Below are 15,964 nucleotides of genomic sequence, written 5' to 3' on the forward strand. Positions count from 1 at the left end.
TTACAGCTTTTGGTGAATGAACAAGCCAGCAACGAAATCAGCATTTATTTCCCAGGCCAGGGATGGCTTCTGGATGCTAACAACAAACTCCTGGGGAAGAAGGTAGCCATTAAGGGACTAGCGATCTTTCCTCCCAAACTCTACCTCCTTCCTTGCCTCATCATTTTGTGGTCAGCCCCACTCCAGTTGTCTCCAGTTCCCGTCCATTATGCTTTCTGAATCGTACCTTTTCCATACTCACTCCTATTTCCTTGGTTCTGCCTCCAGACTCCCATTGTAGCTGTCCTTTATGGCGTGGCCAGAATAGTCTCTATCACCACCACAGCACCTCCCATTTACCTAACCTTCCCCAATCAGCTTCCTGAACTCGTTTTGCTATTCCCTCTGCTTGGACCAATTTCCCACTGACAATCCCATGGAGGCTGACTCCATCTGCTTCCATAAGAAGTTTGGACTTAAGTTACTAAGTCAAACAGAAAAATTAAGTGCATGGTTCCCATTTTAATCTATGCAGTCCTCAAGTAGGCAGTTTCACCTAAATTTTAAAGATGAGGAAATTGGTTTAAGCCTAAGTCACACAGGTATTGGGTAGAGACCAAGAATTCAACTGAGTCTTTTATTTCATCATTAGTGATCACTTATTGTGGGATCCTTAAACTCAATTTCCATATTAAAAGTCCTCTATGGTCCTAATGGAGAGCCCTTATTTTTAACCTTTTCTAGCACAATGGAAGATACAAACCTAAATGATACATTTGTTATAAAATAGTCCAACTGAATTGAGGTTTCACTACTCCTTTGTAATTCTCCTAATCTTATGTAAGCCAATTCAGTGTTTCTCTTTGCCTTATATTTGATCCCAAACATCCTCTAAAGGTTGTCCCAGACAACCATGGTTCCTAGCTCTTGCCAATTATGACCCCACAGAGCACTAAGGAAATCTCCACTAAGTAAAACCCGTAAGTCTAAGTGCCATCTTATTTGCCTAGCATTTTATACTGCATTACGTTGGGTCAAAAAAGTACAAAAGTCAGGAAGAACCATAAAACTTAGCAAATTATAATTTACCCAAAGATCTATGAGGATCTTATTTGTAAACATGCACTGGTCACCATCAGTTTTTCAAACAGCAAGAGACACAAATCCTAGAAAACCTTATTTCAATTTCTGGCCTTCCTTGCTTTCTCAAGATGCATTTCAGACTAGAAGAAAAATTAACAATTTCAAACCCACTTTGACATACAGAAGGCCCTGGCATATTTAAATTTCAGATTGCTGGACCTCCATCTTGAGATTTTGATTCATCATATTCTGGATGAAACAAGAATTGGGATCAAAATTAAGAAGCCACAGGGTGAGTGCAGTGGCTCATGCCTATTATCCCAGCACTTTGGGAGGCCAGGGTGGGCAGATCACTTGAGGTTAGGAGTTAAGAGACTAGCCAGACCAACATGGTGAAATCCTATCTCTACTGAAAATACAAAAAATAGCTGCGCGTCATGGCACCAGCCTGTAATCCCAGATACTTAAGAGGCTGAGGCAGGAGAATTGCTTGAACCCAGGTGGCGGAGGTTGCAGTGAGCCGTGATCAGGCCATTCCAAGACTCTGTCTAATTAAAAAAAAAAAAAAAAGATGAGGAAGCCACGTGGAAAAACCTTGGGCTGAGGAATTAAGTCTTAAAGGACCACCTCAATCCTATCACACTGCCCCTCTTTAAAATGTGATCCATCAAAAAGGAATCTTTCCTTTTGACCCTCATCAAACAATTAGGGTACATTCTCCCATTCATGTAAAATTCAGAGTACAACACTTGCAGGCCTTTCAATGATCAACAGGTATCATTCTGACTTTATAAACAGAAATGTTTAACTGGCCAATGACTGTTAAGTGTTGGTCCTATCTTTACCATATACTTTCTGAGGTTAAGTCAGCAGAGGAGCCCATGTTTTCATACCCTAAGTACTAGAACCTGGGCTCCCAATATACATAGGATGATGTAGAGATGCCATTGAATGACCTACTCACACGACAAGGAACAAGTACTCAGCATTTAATGAAACTCCCTCCATGTGGCTTCAAGCCACGAGGACACAGGCCCCCCCGACACCCTTAATCTTCTCCTCGGCTCTTCTGCTGAAGAATTTGGCCTTGACGATGACAGGCTGCTTTGGGAGCTTTCCCTTGCCCAGAACTTTATAGTAGCCCTAGAACAGAGAAAAAAAAGTTTACAATACACCGTGGAAGGTACCAACTGCCTGATGGGTATGAGGAATGTAGACTGCCAACCCACTTTCTAAAAACCCCAGGGAGGGTATGTATGTTTCTGATCTGGGCACTAATGGGGGCACCAACTGCCCCCGCCAGTGAATCAAGACCAGTAGATTCTCTCCGAGTACTCTAGCACACCAGGACAAGAGTTGTGTCAGGATGTGACTCTAGTCTCGGCAAAGCATAATCCTCCTTTCCCTGCTAAAATACCCCCTAATATTAAAGCAAAAGAAGACAACCACATTCTTGACCACCAAAAGTGCTCTATGGACATTAAATAGGCTGGGAAGTGAATTTAAAGCGTTCCTAGGGTTCTGGCCTCTTAAGACTACCCCCATATTTATGGGAGTTAAGACTGACACAAGGACCAGAACCCGCAAGGACAGACAAGACACATCTGTTTCGGGGCAGAATCTCTTCAGATAATGTATAGCACTGAGTATCAGTGGAATATATTAGGATTCTATTCTGTAGGGAACATGAAGGGTCAAGAGCTGTGCTCGATCAGAACCAGCTATAGTTCAAGCAGGAAATGCAAACATAATACAACCTGGGGAATGACAGTAGGCACTGCGACTGATGGGGAAATATGTATGATAATTCTACCAAAGGTAGAATCAAGGTCTGGTAGGTAACTGGGAGCACAGGTTATATTCCAGGTAGGAGATTAAGTGGATTAGATTAAGCCAGAGTTTTGCAAGGGAAGTATGGAAGTATATAAAAACAATATCCAAAACTTACCGATCGCACCACATCAATGATGGGAGCAGCCCCAGTCTTGTTTTTAGCAGCATTCACCCGTGTCTGCTCACTGACCAAAGTCCACAATTTGTCAAGGTTGACAGTTGGGCAGAAGCTCTGGTTCCTCTTTAAGTGGTAATGCCTCATACCAACTTTCCCAAAGTAACCTGGGTGGCTAGGAAGAGATAACAACCACCTTCATGCTCATTCCAATTAAGATGTTATGTTTATCATCTTTACAGTTACCCTCCCCCCATTACAGTGTAAATTGTTCACTGGTGTAGAGCAGTGTCAGGCACGATATACCTGTTGAGTTAAACAAATGTTTTAAAAACCACCAAAGACTATCATGAGGAAAAGGCTATTCTTATTTCCTGTAGGATAAGTCACTGACAAAGTCAGAGGCAGGGATGAGACTAAAATTCAATTCACATAACAGTGCTCTATGGAAAATCTACATACTTCTATAATAAAGGTCTTCCGAATAGCCAAAATTTATCATCCACTGGTTTGTGGGTAAGTGAATGTGAAGCATGTCTCTAACCTGGTGGCTGACTGTGCCATAAGGCCCACAGCCAGTGAATAAGGTCAGCAGTTTACTCTCCGAGGACTCTAGCACACTCAGGCAATAGCTGATACCCAAGCGTGACTCTAGCCTCGATGACAGGTTCTCAGTTCACACTAAGTGTTAACTTGGTAAAAGCAGTAGGCAAGACTTGCTTCTAAACTTTTTTGTTTTAAGCCCTGCCCCTACCTCCCAAGCTGTGTCAGTAAAAGCACTCCAAGGACACTTACTATTTGTCGAAGTTGATCCTGTGGTGATGCAGACCACCAGCATTACCACGGCCTCCGGGGTGCTTCCGGTGCTTGCCTGCAGAAATACAAAGCAACGTGGGGCCGCGCGTGGTGGCTCATGCCTGTAATCCCAGCCACTCGGGAGGCTGAGGTAGGAGAATCGCTTGAGCCCGGGAGGCAGAGGTTGCAGTATGCCTAAAGTTCGCCAATGCACTTCAGCCTGGGCCAGAGTGATGAGTCTCAAAAAAAAAAAAAAAAAAAAGCAGCTACATGCCCCACCCCCAGCCTTCTCATGCCTCTTAATACTTCCTCGCACAAAAGCAGAGCGTTTCCCCAGACTTCTGTGCCCTGCTTAGCTGTTCCCATCCTACCATGCCGGTTTCAGCACTGCGATTACTTCAAGATTCCGGGTGAAACATCTTTTCAGGGTCCACATCAGCATTCCCACAGTACTCCATGTCTTCAACTAACCCAATACCGTGCCTGCTCAATTCCTATCACCCCACTGATGTGAAATTCCCTAGAACTGAAATACTAGAGGATCCTCAAGAAAGAAATAAACAGTTGTCCGACTTGACCACAAAAACGTCTTATTCTAACCCACTACTGGACTACCTATCTCCTGACTTGCTAAGCACCCGACGAGAGCCAAAGGCCCACCCCGAGGGGAAGCTGACACTTACCGATGCGGCCGTGGCCGTGGCTCACGTGGCCCCGAAGTTTCCGGGTCTTCCTCAGTCTGGATGGCTGCGTGGAAAAAGCTTGGTGGTAAGGCCTAAATAATTAGGGGTAGGAGGTGATGCCTGCCAGCTGAGATGGGCGTGTAGGCCTGTGGATCAAGAACCTAACTTCTGGAGCATTCGGCATAGTTGAGAGTACCGATCCGCTCAGGGCCGTGCGGTCTCACCACGGTAGCGCCGGGGCCCGCGTGTTCTATAGACCCGAACCGCAGGCTGGACACAAGACTCCGGGAGTCCCGCCCCGGCCACCCTGCCCTGCAGGCGGCCTTGCGCAGCCTGGAAGCCCAGACCATGGTCGGGAGTGGATGACTAGGGGCAATGGGAATAGAGCTTGGGGGGTCCATGCCGGCAAAAAAGAGGAGGCAGGAAACGAAACACCTACCATGTTGGCGGCCCAGAGGAAAGAGGAAGGCCTTTCCTAGTATCGCGAGGTATCGAGCACGGGGGGCGGGGCCAAATGCTCACTTCCGGCCAGGGAGGCCGGGCTCTGGGCGGGGCTTATTGGTCTCGCGGGGTTGCTGGCTTGTTCTTCGCGTTTTTCTGCGAGTAGTGGTTAGTCTCAAAGCCTGTCCCGGTGGCCCGGTGGCGGTGAACGGTTTCGGCGCAGCCTGTTGTGCCAGGCTTGGAGGCCGACAACTGTTGAAGAATCGGGGCTAGGGGCGCTGTGCTGCACGCCTCCGGTGTCTGCTTGAGCCAGTCCCTGTCCTGGCGCCTTGGCTGGTGAACCGCCTAAGCCGACCCTAAGGGCCTCGGTGTCTCAGCTCCTTCCCAGATGCGCCAGCCCTGAGCCACCCCTGGCGTCGCCCCAGTTCTTAGTGGTCTGCCCGGGGCTGGTGATAGTGGATGCTGGTTTGTCTCCCGGCTGAAGTGCGGAACCACGAGGCCGTTTAACCCTCAGTGTGCCCACCTGGTGTCTCGCTCGGTTTCCTAAATCTCGGGCGGCTCCCGAAATGCCTCCTCCCCCTCCCACCCTCCTGAGTGGCACTCCGGCTTCCTTTCTCTTTTGCCCTTCTGCTGTCATCTTGGTTGTCCTTTCAAGTTTGAGCAACTTGCTATGCTTCAGGGACTTAGATGCCTGTTGGTTGCTTTATAGTCCTTTTAACCCAGACGCTGTAAATACTTTCTCTTTTCTTTTCTTTCTTTCTTTTTTTTTTTTTTTGAGACGGAGTTTCGCTCTTGTTATCCAGGCTGGAGTGCAATGGCGCGATCTCGGCTCACCGCAACCTCCGCCTCCTGGGTTGAGGCAATTCTCCTGCCTCAGCCTCCTGAGTAGCTGGGATTACGGGCGCGCGCCACCATGCCCAGCTAATTTTTTGTATTTTTAGTAGAGACGGAGTTTCACCATTTTGACCAGGATGGTCTCGATCTCTTGACCTCGTGATCCACCCGCCTCGACCTCCCAAAGTGTTGGGATTACAGGCGTGAGCCACCGCGCCCGGCAAATACTTTTTCTAAATGCTGCATTTAGGCCGGGCGCGGTGGCTCACGCCTGTAGTCCCAACACTTAGGAAGGTCGAGGCAGGACTAGCCTGGGCAACATAGTCAGACCTTCGTCTCTACATACAAAGTAGATAAGTAAAAATAAATACCATAATCGAATTTTCTCCAGAATCTACCTAACACACCTGTGACCCTTTCCTGGACTATGCAGACATAGTTGCTCGCTTCCCCTCCTGTACCGCCACACAAAGAACACAATCTGGTACAGCCCTTATGTAATTTATTGACCTACGTTTGTCTTCCCTACTAGACCTAATTCCTTATGTGGTCAAGGATTGTTTGCTTTTTTCCATGCTCAACTGGTGATTGTCGAGTGAATAAATGAACTTACCCTCCCCTCCCTGTCTTCATTAATAGCATGTCTTCTGTCTTAAGTCGGTTCCTTCAACCAGTGTTCAAGATCCCGTCCCCTCACTAGTCTATTAATATATCCCATGGGAAAAATCCCATCCCCTTAGTTATTCTCTGTGTGTATGTGTGTGTATTTATTTTTTCTTTGTCTTGTCCCCTTCAGCTAAAATATATTTTAGCTAAAATAGCTTAAATTCTCCCATGTCTCTACTACCCTTGCCCTTTCCTTCATAGCAAAGTTTCCCAGAAGTCTACAGATCCTGCGCATTTGCACCTTCCCATCCATTGTTTACTGCAATCTAGCTTGCAGCCTACAACTTCAATGGAATTGTTCTTACTAATGTCATTAATGAACCAATTGCCAAATTGGATTTTTCCTATTCTTCATACTACTTGTTCTTTCTGTTGTGCTCAATCTGTTGGCGTCTTTTTCTAGAGAAAGTCTCGCCTTCCTCCTACTCTGGTCATTTCTCAGTCTTCTTTGCAGGTTCCAGTGTGGTCCACCATTTAAACGTTGATGTTCCTCAGCCTTCTGTTCTTGTCCTTATCTTTTCACAGTACATGATCTTCTTGGGTGGCTTCGATTCACATCCCTATTGCTGAGCTCAACACCCTTATGGTCACTTAATTACTGGTTAGTATTCCTTGGACATTCTACCAAAGTAAGCATATCCAAAGAACTCAATCTTCTCTGCTCACTGGTGCGTTCTCCTTTATTCCCTGTCTTGGTGAGTGGCACCATTGTCCACCTAGATAATGAAAATTGTCCCCAAGCCTTCTCTTCTACTACACTGCCACCCTATCCTTTTGTTTCTATATCTCTCCAATGTGCTTCCTCTGTTTAAGCCTTAGTACTCCTGCCTTCATTCAGGCCTCCATCATTTCTCTGATCTGGAGTTTACAACACCTTCCTTTGTTCACTCTGCCTGCATTCTAACCCTCCTCCAATCTTTGCATCCTTCACACCTCCACCAGGTTATTATTCCAAAAACATGACTTTCATTCTTTTACTTACTTGATCAAAAGTTCAATAGCTCCTTATGACCAACAGAATATAGCCCACATACCTTTCCAGCCTTAACTCAGCCTCTCCCTTACACAAGCTTTCTACTGCAGTGATGCTTGGTATGTCCCACCTGCATTTTTGCCTTTGCTCATGCCATTTGCCACTCCGGAGTGCCCATCCTCGTCCTGACCACGTGTCCTGAATCTTCCTCAGCCTTTGAGACCCACCTTATATTCTGCTTCTTCCCAGAACACTTCAGTCCACAAGGATAACAGCCAACATTTTCAGAGCACTTTGCAGTTTACAAAATGCATCTGCCTTAGGGTTCAGCACTACCAGCGTCATTTTATGGGTGAGAAAACTGAGGCACCGAAGAACTGGGTGACTTGCCAGATGCTGCATAGATTGTTAGATACAGAGCCTGGGCCTAGCCTTTCGTCTTCTCTCTTCAGATCCCCTGCTTTTGTCTCAGTGACCACTCCCTCTCTGACCTCACAGCAATTACGGTCTTCATCCCTCCTTCAACCTTAATCACATATTGCATGTGATTCCAGCAGGAAGAGAGGTTTTGAGAGTAGGAGGTGAGGTCAAAGAAGAGATCATCCTCTATTTGACGTCAACACTGGCCAGTAAGTGCACAAGAGATGAGCTGGGCTACCTGGAAACTACCCTTGGGAAGATAATCTGTCAATGGAGGTAAGCTGGACCGAGCCTTGGGAATGGAAGGGAACCATCAGGGGTATTAGAGATGGGGCCTACAGTGAGGACCACAACAGCAAGGGTTGAGGTGGGGTTCTGGGTGTTGAGACACTCTTCCTGGATAGTTCGCCAGGTTCCTTGGTTATGGAGGACCTACATCCTGTCCCTCAGGCCACCAGCTGAACAGAAGGCCTCCCAGAGTCGACCCAGCACTCCCTGTTGTGTTATGTGCTCACCTAACATTCTTCTCATCAATGGTTTGATCACCTGGTTGTAGAGGGAGTACCCTGGTTAGTTGTCTGGCTCGACCCAGTTTTCTCTCCAGCTCCCTCTCCTTCACAAGGCAACCACATGACTTAAACACACAGCTCATGTGGGGTTTGTTCATTATGCATGCCTTTTCCTAAGTCAACAGAGGTCTGAGAGAGCAGACAAAGCTGAGTTCTCTAACTGCAATGTGGAGTAGCAGCCAGATATTTGGCATTAGGTGACCTGTACCTCCCAACTAGGCACATGGGTCATGACCCTTGGCCATGACTCCTGAGGGGTGTACTTCACTGGGACATCTCTTCTGAAGTACAGCATGGCCTTGTGACATCTCAGGCATCTGGGCCTCCTCAGAGTATGAGGGCCTCAGAAAATCCCTGAGAAATGAACAGAAGAGATGACACCAGGCAGCAGCCTGGTGAGGCAGGCAAGTGTGCTGATTTTTTGCTGCCCCAGGCCTCTTCCCAGGTGGCCTTGGAAACACATCATCACCAGGTCCCTCTTCCTTTCCCTCCTTGCTGGGTTCCTGAATTCGACATCAGTCCTTCAGATAGCAGCAACATCCTGGATAGATCCAGCTCTGTTTTCTTACTCTCCATCTTTAGATGTGGACATTTGGAAATATGTTCCTTTTCTTTTTAAGTAGAGCACTGTTAAGATGAGAAGAAGCAGTGTTTCTGCTTTTTTTTTTCCAAGTGAGAATTAGAGAAAAACTCAGAAATCCCAATTTATTTCAGAAAGAATTGAAAAATTATACATAATAGAAAATAGTCCACTGGCCAGGTGCAGTGGCTCATGCCTGTAATCCCAGCACTTTGAGAGGCTGAGGCAGGTAGATCATCTGAGGTCAGGAGTTCGAGACCAGCCTGACCAACATGGAGAAACTCTCTCTTTACTAAAAATACAAAATTAGCCAGGTGTGGAGGCAGGCACCTGTAATCCCAGCTACTTGAGAGGCTGAGGCAGGAGAGTCACTTGAATCTGGGAAGCGGAGGTTGCGGTGAGCCGAGGTTGCACCATTGCACTCCAGCCTGTGCAACAGGATGGAGACTCCATCTCAAAAAAACAAAAAAAGAAAAGAAAAGAAAGACAGTACAGCATTAAAGAAAATTTTGGAAAAAATATAAGTATAAACACCTGAAATCAAAAGAAAATCACGATGCTGTTTTCTTTTCACCTTTCAACCCTTGTTTACATGGAGACATAGTTGTCTGCAAAGTTGATGATCATAGTATACAAATCCCTTTGTATTCTGCTTTTTATTAATACCATGGCAGTTTTCCATATCACTACCTAGTCGTCATGATTATTTTTAACAGCTGAAGAGTAACTTATTTTCAGCATGTACTATCATTTATTAAGCCACTTTCTTGTGTGTTTTGTTTTTGAAAAAAATTCTTATTCTTTGCTGTTAGAGACAATGAGGCAATGAACATTTGTGTATAATTTTTCATTTCCTTTTGAATAACTTGTCTAGGATAAATTCCCAGGAGTGAGATTACTGGATTATAGGATGTGAACAGTTTTGTAATTCATTTTATGTTGTTACGTATTTTTTCCAAAAGGATCGTGCCAATTTATGTACCGGCAATATGTACAGTTTCCAGTTTCATTTCAGCCTCCCTAGTCTTGGGGGTTTTTGTTTGCTTTTATCGGTAGTTTTTTGATTTATGGCATTTAGAGGAAATCTATAGGATTAAGGCAGGTTTTTCTTCAGCACAAAGTAAAAATAATCGAATTGGAAGATTAGGAATTTTTAGGAGTCTTTCTTTCCTGTGTTGGATACTTTGTTCTATGTGGCAATTATATTCCTAAAGATTTGTTGGAAACTATAGTGGAAAACCTTGCTGCCATTAAACTCACAGTAACAAAATGTGAAAAGAGAAATTCTAGAGTCTTTGAGAGCAGTTTATACAATAGCAGAAAAAAGAAGGACTTACATATTTGGGTTTTAATTTAATTTCAGAGGATAAAATTAATGAGAACACAGAAAGTTGAGTTCATTTCCTAGTTCTGTTTTTTTTTTCTTTTTCTTTTTCTTTTTTTGTTAAAGATAGGGCCTTGTATGTTGCCTAGACTGGTCTCAAACTGCTAGCCTCAAGCAGCCCTCCTACCTTGACCTCCCAAAGCACTGGGATTACAGGCGTGACCACCATGCCCAGCCTCCTAGTTCTGTCTTTACTAACTGAATTATATTGAACAAATAGCATATTCTCTCTGAATCTGTTTTCTTCTCTGTGTAATGAAAAAATGGTGAAATTCATTCATTCATTTTATTAATGTTAATTGAGTGTGTACTATATTCTTGCACTAGGTGCCAGGCAGGTGAAGGGCAGGTACAATTGTGAACAAATAAAAGTCTTAAGACTATATCTAAGACATACATTAAACAGTCAAACAAATAATTTATCACATATAACACAGCCCAGCGAAAAGTAGGTGCTCTCATTTCTCCCTCACATTTTCTCCCTAAAATGAGTGTTATTTTTATGATAATTTGTTCTGTACTCCTCATGCAAACAATCTTTGAAATTCTTACTCCCAATGTGATGTGAAATGGCTTGTTCCATCATTCCTTGGCAGGCTTAAAGTACTCCAGTAAATATTTTCCTTTTCTTAGATACAGATGTGTTAAGATGTTAAAAGGAGGTGGTTTGTGGCAAGGTAGTGTTTTAAAATTTAACTTGTTACCAACATTTTAAAATTTAAATAAAAATAAGAATTTCCAGGGTTTTGGAAAACTAAGATTTGGAAACACTGGACCCACCTTCTTTTAAGTAAAGCACTTTATTCATATAGACTGCCCAGCCCCTGTAGGCATTGAATTTACTACCTTGGCTTAAGTACAGTCTTCCAAACTCTGTCCCCTCCACTCTTCTAGGTCAGGGGAGATAAAGAGAGGGAAGAATTAAGTTATGGCCAAAGCAGCCATAGGAAGGGGGCAGAAATGGGGTCATTTGACTCTTCCCCTTCTCAAATCAGAAACTCATTTCGTGGATGTGCCTTTAAATTAACCTTTTCCTTTCATGGAGTTACTTCAATTGCTCTTCTAAGACATAAATGAGATGCCTATTTCTTTATATTCTTACCCTGTATAGTACTTACTGGTGGTGGAAAGCCATGCCACCTTCCTGCCTTCTCAGGATTGTGATGCAGGGTCTAACGCAGTAGTTCTCAAAGTGTGGTCTGTATACCCTATGAGGTGCTTGGGGGGATCCCTGAGACCCTTTCAAGGGGTCCACAAGGTCAAAACAATTTTAATAATAAAACTAACATGTTATTTGATCTTTTCACTGGGTTGACATTTGCACTGATGGTGCCAAAGCAGTGTTATGTAAAACTGCTGATGCTTTGGGCACCAAACCGGAATAAAACATTATATTCTTTGCCACTAGGCATCTGCCAGTAAAAAAAAAAAAGAAGGTAGTTTACCTTAAGAATTTCCATGATGAAGTGGTAAAAATTTTTTTTAAATCTCAATCCTTAAATTCTTAAGTACTTTTTTGTATTCCTTTTTGATATTCTGTGTGAGGAAAAAGTACTCCTGCTACATACTAAAGTAAGAAACTGTACTTGTGCTATTGAGTTGCAAGTTAAACTAGCCTTTTAAAAAATAAAACATCATGGCTGGGCACGGTGGCTCACCCCTATAATCCCAGCACTTTGGGAGGCTGAGGTGAGCAGATCAGGAGATTGAGACCATCCTGGCCAGCATGGTGAAACCCTGTCTCTACTAAAAATAAAAAATTAGTGGTGTGTGCCTATAATCCCAGCTACCTGAGAGGCTGAGGCAAGAGAATCGCTTGAACCAGGGAGTCAGAGGTTGCAGTGAGCCAATATAGCCTGGCGACAGAGAGAGACTCTGTCTCAAAAAATAATACTAAAAAAAATAAAATGAAACATCAGCATTACCTGAAAGAACAACTGGCAGACAAACTGTGGTTATTTAGGCTTGGAAATTTGTTAGATATTTTCTCAAAAATGAAGTGACCAGTATTTGTTGCCAGTGATAAAATTCAAGTGTTCAAGCAAAAGTTAGAATTCTGGTACAGTGTTTGCTGCCTCCATTAGTTTGGCAGCTTCTCGATGCTTACAGAAATTTCTGAGGAGATTAGAGGTGATTCTAAAGAATGTGTTTATGTGTTTTTTGTTGTTGTTACTGTGTAATGAAATGTGTCAATATTTGGAACATCTGCATAAGTCATTGAACTGGTATTTTCTGAATGACCAACCAATGCTTGGTGTTACAAAATTATGCCTGGGGAAAAGAGTAGTTCAAAGTGCAAGATCAGCAGATTTTAATATAACAGAATAAGAAAAGTTTGGTTCAGAGTCTACCTTATAAATAACATTTAAGAAACTACTACCACTGGTTGAATTTTGGTGTGGTATCAAATAATATCTCTAATTACCTGATAAGGCTATTAAAGTACTCCTATCTTTTCCAACTGTATGTCTGTGTGAGGCTGGATTTTCTTTATATACTATAAACAAAACAACATATAACAGATTGAGTGCAGAAGCAGGTATGGGAATCCAGCCATCTTCTATTAAGCCAGATGTTAAAGAGGTTGGCACATATGGGAAACAATGTGACTCTTCTCAATGAATTAATTTTTTTTATGACCTCGTCTCTGAGTAATTAATTTTTTTGAAAGTAGTTAATTATTTTTTTTAGGCTGGGTGCAGTGGCCATGCCTATAATCCGAGCACTTCGGGAGGCCAAGGTGGAGGATCGCTTGAGGCCAGGTTGGGCTACATAGCGAGACCTCATCTCTACAAAATGTACAAAAATATAGCCCAGCTTGGGCTGCATAGCAAGACCTCATCTCTACAAAAATAAAAATGAAAATAAACTAGCTGGGTGTGGTGGCACATGCCTTTAGTGCTAGCTGCCTAGGAGGCCGAAGCAAGAAGTTTGCTTGAGCTCAGAAGTTTGAGGCTACACTGAGCTATGATCACACGACTGCACTCCAACCTAGGCAACAGAGCAAGACCCTGTCTCAAAAAAAAAAAAGGAAAAAGAAAATAGTTGTTTTTTCCTAAAAAGTACGTTATTCATGTTAACATATAACAGGTTTATTATTATTATTATTTGAGACAGAGTTTCACTCTCATTGCCCAGGCTGGAGTGCAATGGTGTAATCTCGGCTCACCGCAACCTCCACCTCCTGGGTTCAAGCGATTCTCCTGCCTCACCCTCTCAAGTAGCTGGGATTACAGGCATGCGCCACCACGCCTGACTAATTTTGTATTTTTAGTAGAGATGGGGTTTCTCCATGTTGGTCAGGCTGGTCTCAAACTCCTGACCTCAGGTGATCCTCCCTCCTCGGCCTCCCAAAGGGCTGGGATTATAGGCATGAGCCACCACGCCCGGCCAACAGGTTTAGAATTTTATAAAAATTAATATTTTTAACTTTTCTCAGCTTTAACTTCTAATGTGGTAAATAGCAATAGATATAACTCACATAAATAAACTCTCTTTGGGGTCTTCAATGAGTAAAAATATGTAAAAGGATTCCAAGACCAAAAAGTTTGAGAACTACTGGCCCAATGAAATAAACTCAGACATACTTGAACCTTCTAATAGAGAGTATCCTTGTTTCTAATTTTAAAAAATTGGTGGACAGGACTCATGAAAAAATGTGTGTGGACCTCAGCATGAGAACATTTCACTCATTAAGAGTGTGGGCTGGGTGTAGGTAGCTCACGCCTGTAATCCCAGCACTTTGGGAGGCCAAGGCAGGTGGATCACTTGAGCCCAGGAGTTTGAGACCAACCTGGGCAACATGATGAAAATCTGTCTCTACTAAAAATACAAAAACTTAGCTAGGTGTGGTGGCATGCATCTGTAGTCCCAGCTATCTGGGAGGCTGAGGTGGGATGAGGTGGGAGGATCACCTGAGCCTGGGGAGGTCAAGGCTGAAGTGAGCTGTGATTGTGCCACTGTACTCTAGTCTGGGCCACAGAGTGAGACCCTGTCTCAAAAAACAAACAAACAAAAAGACTGTGGAGTTTGGAATCAGACTGGCCTGGATTAGAATTTGGACACTGACCTTTGCCTTCTATCTTTGTGGGTGACCCAACCTCTCTATGCCTGTTTACTCAGCCTGTCCCTCGTGGTTTTACTTAATTTTTAAAAGTGTCATAATCCCTTTGAAATAAAGTATGTAAAGTGCCTGTCATAAACTTGTCAATTAATAATACAATTTTCTTCCTATTTCTAAATAAAACTTAGGTCAAGCTTGTCTACCGATAAGAAGAGGCATAGGTCTGAGACACTTTTGAAGGCAAACAAACCCTGCAAGAAACACACAACCTGGAAGACACCTCCAGGCTTTGTTTTTCATGGCAGAGATGGCTGGACTCTCTTTTTGGTCCCAGGTGAGGAACTGAGGCTGAGGTATGAGCCATCAGCTCTGGAGAGGGACATGGCCTGGACTTTTGAGGCCTTGTTCTTTGAGGCCCCTCTGGCCTGTCCAGGAATTCTTTTTCTGCCCAAAAGAAATAGATCACCGCCAGGCACAGTGGCTCACGCCTGTAATCCCAGCACTCTGGGAGGCTGAGGGGGGCGGATCACCTGAGGTCAGGAGTTTGAGACCATTCTGGCCAACATGGCGAAACCCTGTCTCTACTAAAAATAAAAAATTACCTGGGTGTGGTGGCACATGCCTGTAGTCCTAGCTACTCGGGAGGCTGAGGCAGGAGAATCACTTGAACCCAGTACGCAGAGGATGCAGTGAGCCAAGATCACGCCACTGCACTCCAGCCTCGGTAACAGAGAGAGACTCCATCTCAAAGAAAAAAAAAATAGCCAGCTGTGGTGGCAGGCACCTGAAATTCCAGCTACTCGGGAAGCTGAGGCAGGAGAATCGCTTGAACCTGGGAGGCGGAGGCTGCAATGAGCTGAGATCACACCATTGCACTGCAGCCTGGCCGACAGAGTGAGACTTCCTCTCAAAAAAAAAGAAAAGAAATAGATCGCTCTGCTTTGTGCTTCACTTACAGACAGTGGAGCTGGCTTGCTCTACACGCTGCTTCTCACCTGAGGATATTAGTGGAAAAGCCCCTGTCCTGGGCATAGGCATGGGTGTGGACATGGGCATGAGCTTTATGGGGCTGCCACTAGCTGGCCAGAAACACTGCACTAAGAGTGGACAGATAGAGGTCATGGCAATGACCTGCTCATTGTGCCATCAGGACCTGCCAGGTGTGGGCTCTCGAATCCTACCCTGCCAGCATTTGCTCTGTAAGGACTGCTTCTAGGGCTTGATACAGGAGCTGGGGCAAATTGCCAAGGCTCACAAGACTATTGCAGATGGTAAGTACAAAGGCACCACAAGTTCACCTGCTGCATAACAGGTCTTTTCCTGTTTCATAGGAACAGAATTTCAGGTGTAAAAAGAATCAGAATTTAAATGCCCAAGGGACACTCATTGCTGAAAGCAATCTTTGGGGGAATCTGTGAGACAGAGCGAATCCTCTTGATGCCTAATATATCTGTTTTGTAAGCTGGAACTTTTCATGTTTGGGATTTCCTTAAATTGGTGGCAGACTAAGAAGCCTGGGAAGATTTTGATTCAAAGTTTGGCTGCC

General features: G+C 44.2%; 2 protein-coding genes and 2 non-coding genes across 8 annotated transcripts in view; 1 reads left to right on the forward strand and 3 right to left on the reverse strand.

The window, feature by feature from the left end:
* Positions 1–2,035: 2,035 nt before the first annotated feature.
* RPL27A (ribosomal protein L27a) lies at positions 2,036–4,970 on the reverse strand. Its single transcript, XM_012456714.2, has 5 exons — positions 4,928–4,970; positions 4,489–4,552; positions 3,806–3,881; positions 3,011–3,185; positions 2,036–2,205 (listed from the first exon to the last, which is right to left on the reverse strand). The coding sequence occupies exons 1-5, from the start codon at positions 4,928–4,930 to the stop codon at positions 2,077–2,079; spliced, it is 447 nt and encodes a 148-aa protein (XP_012312137.1). The 5' UTR covers positions 4,931–4,970; the 3' UTR covers positions 2,036–2,076.
* On the reverse strand, positions 2,317–2,447 carry LOC135270313 (small nucleolar RNA SNORA3/SNORA45 family). Its single transcript, XR_010338473.1, has one exon. It is a non-coding gene; the product is annotated as a small nucleolar RNA SNORA3/SNORA45 family (small nucleolar RNA).
* LOC135270314 (small nucleolar RNA SNORA3/SNORA45 family) lies at positions 3,542–3,672 on the reverse strand. Its single transcript, XR_010338474.1, has one exon. It is a non-coding gene; the product is annotated as a small nucleolar RNA SNORA3/SNORA45 family (small nucleolar RNA).
* Positions 4,971–6,077: 1,107 nt separating the features above from the next.
* TRIM66 (tripartite motif containing 66) overlaps positions 6,078–15,964 on the forward strand; it is a 66,975-nt gene continuing 57,088 nt past the window's right edge. For 3 of the 5 annotated variants that reach the window (XM_064365198.1, XM_021675133.2, XM_021675135.2), the window contains exons 1-2: positions 6,078–8,098; positions 14,607–14,752. Coding sequence is in view for 2 of the 5 variants with exons in the window: in XM_021675135.2 (XP_021530810.2) it covers positions 14,717–14,752 (36 nt within the window). In the remaining 3 variants the exon portion in view is untranslated. Of the gene's footprint in view, positions 8,099–12,183; positions 13,118–14,606; positions 14,753–15,258; positions 15,690–15,964 lie in introns of those variants that run through there. The other 2 variants (XM_021675130.2, XM_021675134.2) reach the window with 2 other exon arrangements.

Source organism: Aotus nancymaae, unplaced genomic scaffold (assembly GCF_030222135.1).
Source record: "Aotus nancymaae isolate 86718 unplaced genomic scaffold, 86718_ANA_hifiasm-v0.15.2.pri h1tg000059l, whole genome shotgun sequence".
Classification (NCBI taxonomy): Eukaryota; Metazoa; Chordata; class Mammalia; order Primates; family Aotidae; genus Aotus; species Aotus nancymaae.

Coding starts and splice junctions, on each gene's coding strand:
- RPL27A (XM_012456714.2), bottom strand. Junction 3,882..4,488: donor CCACGGCCACGGCCGCATCG/GTAAGTGTCAGC, acceptor GTATTTCTGCAG/GCAAGCACCGGAAGCACCCC. Junction 2,206..3,010: donor TCATTGATGTGGTGCGATCG/GTAAGTTTTGGA, acceptor TCTCTGTTCTAG/GGCTACTATAAAGTTCTGGG.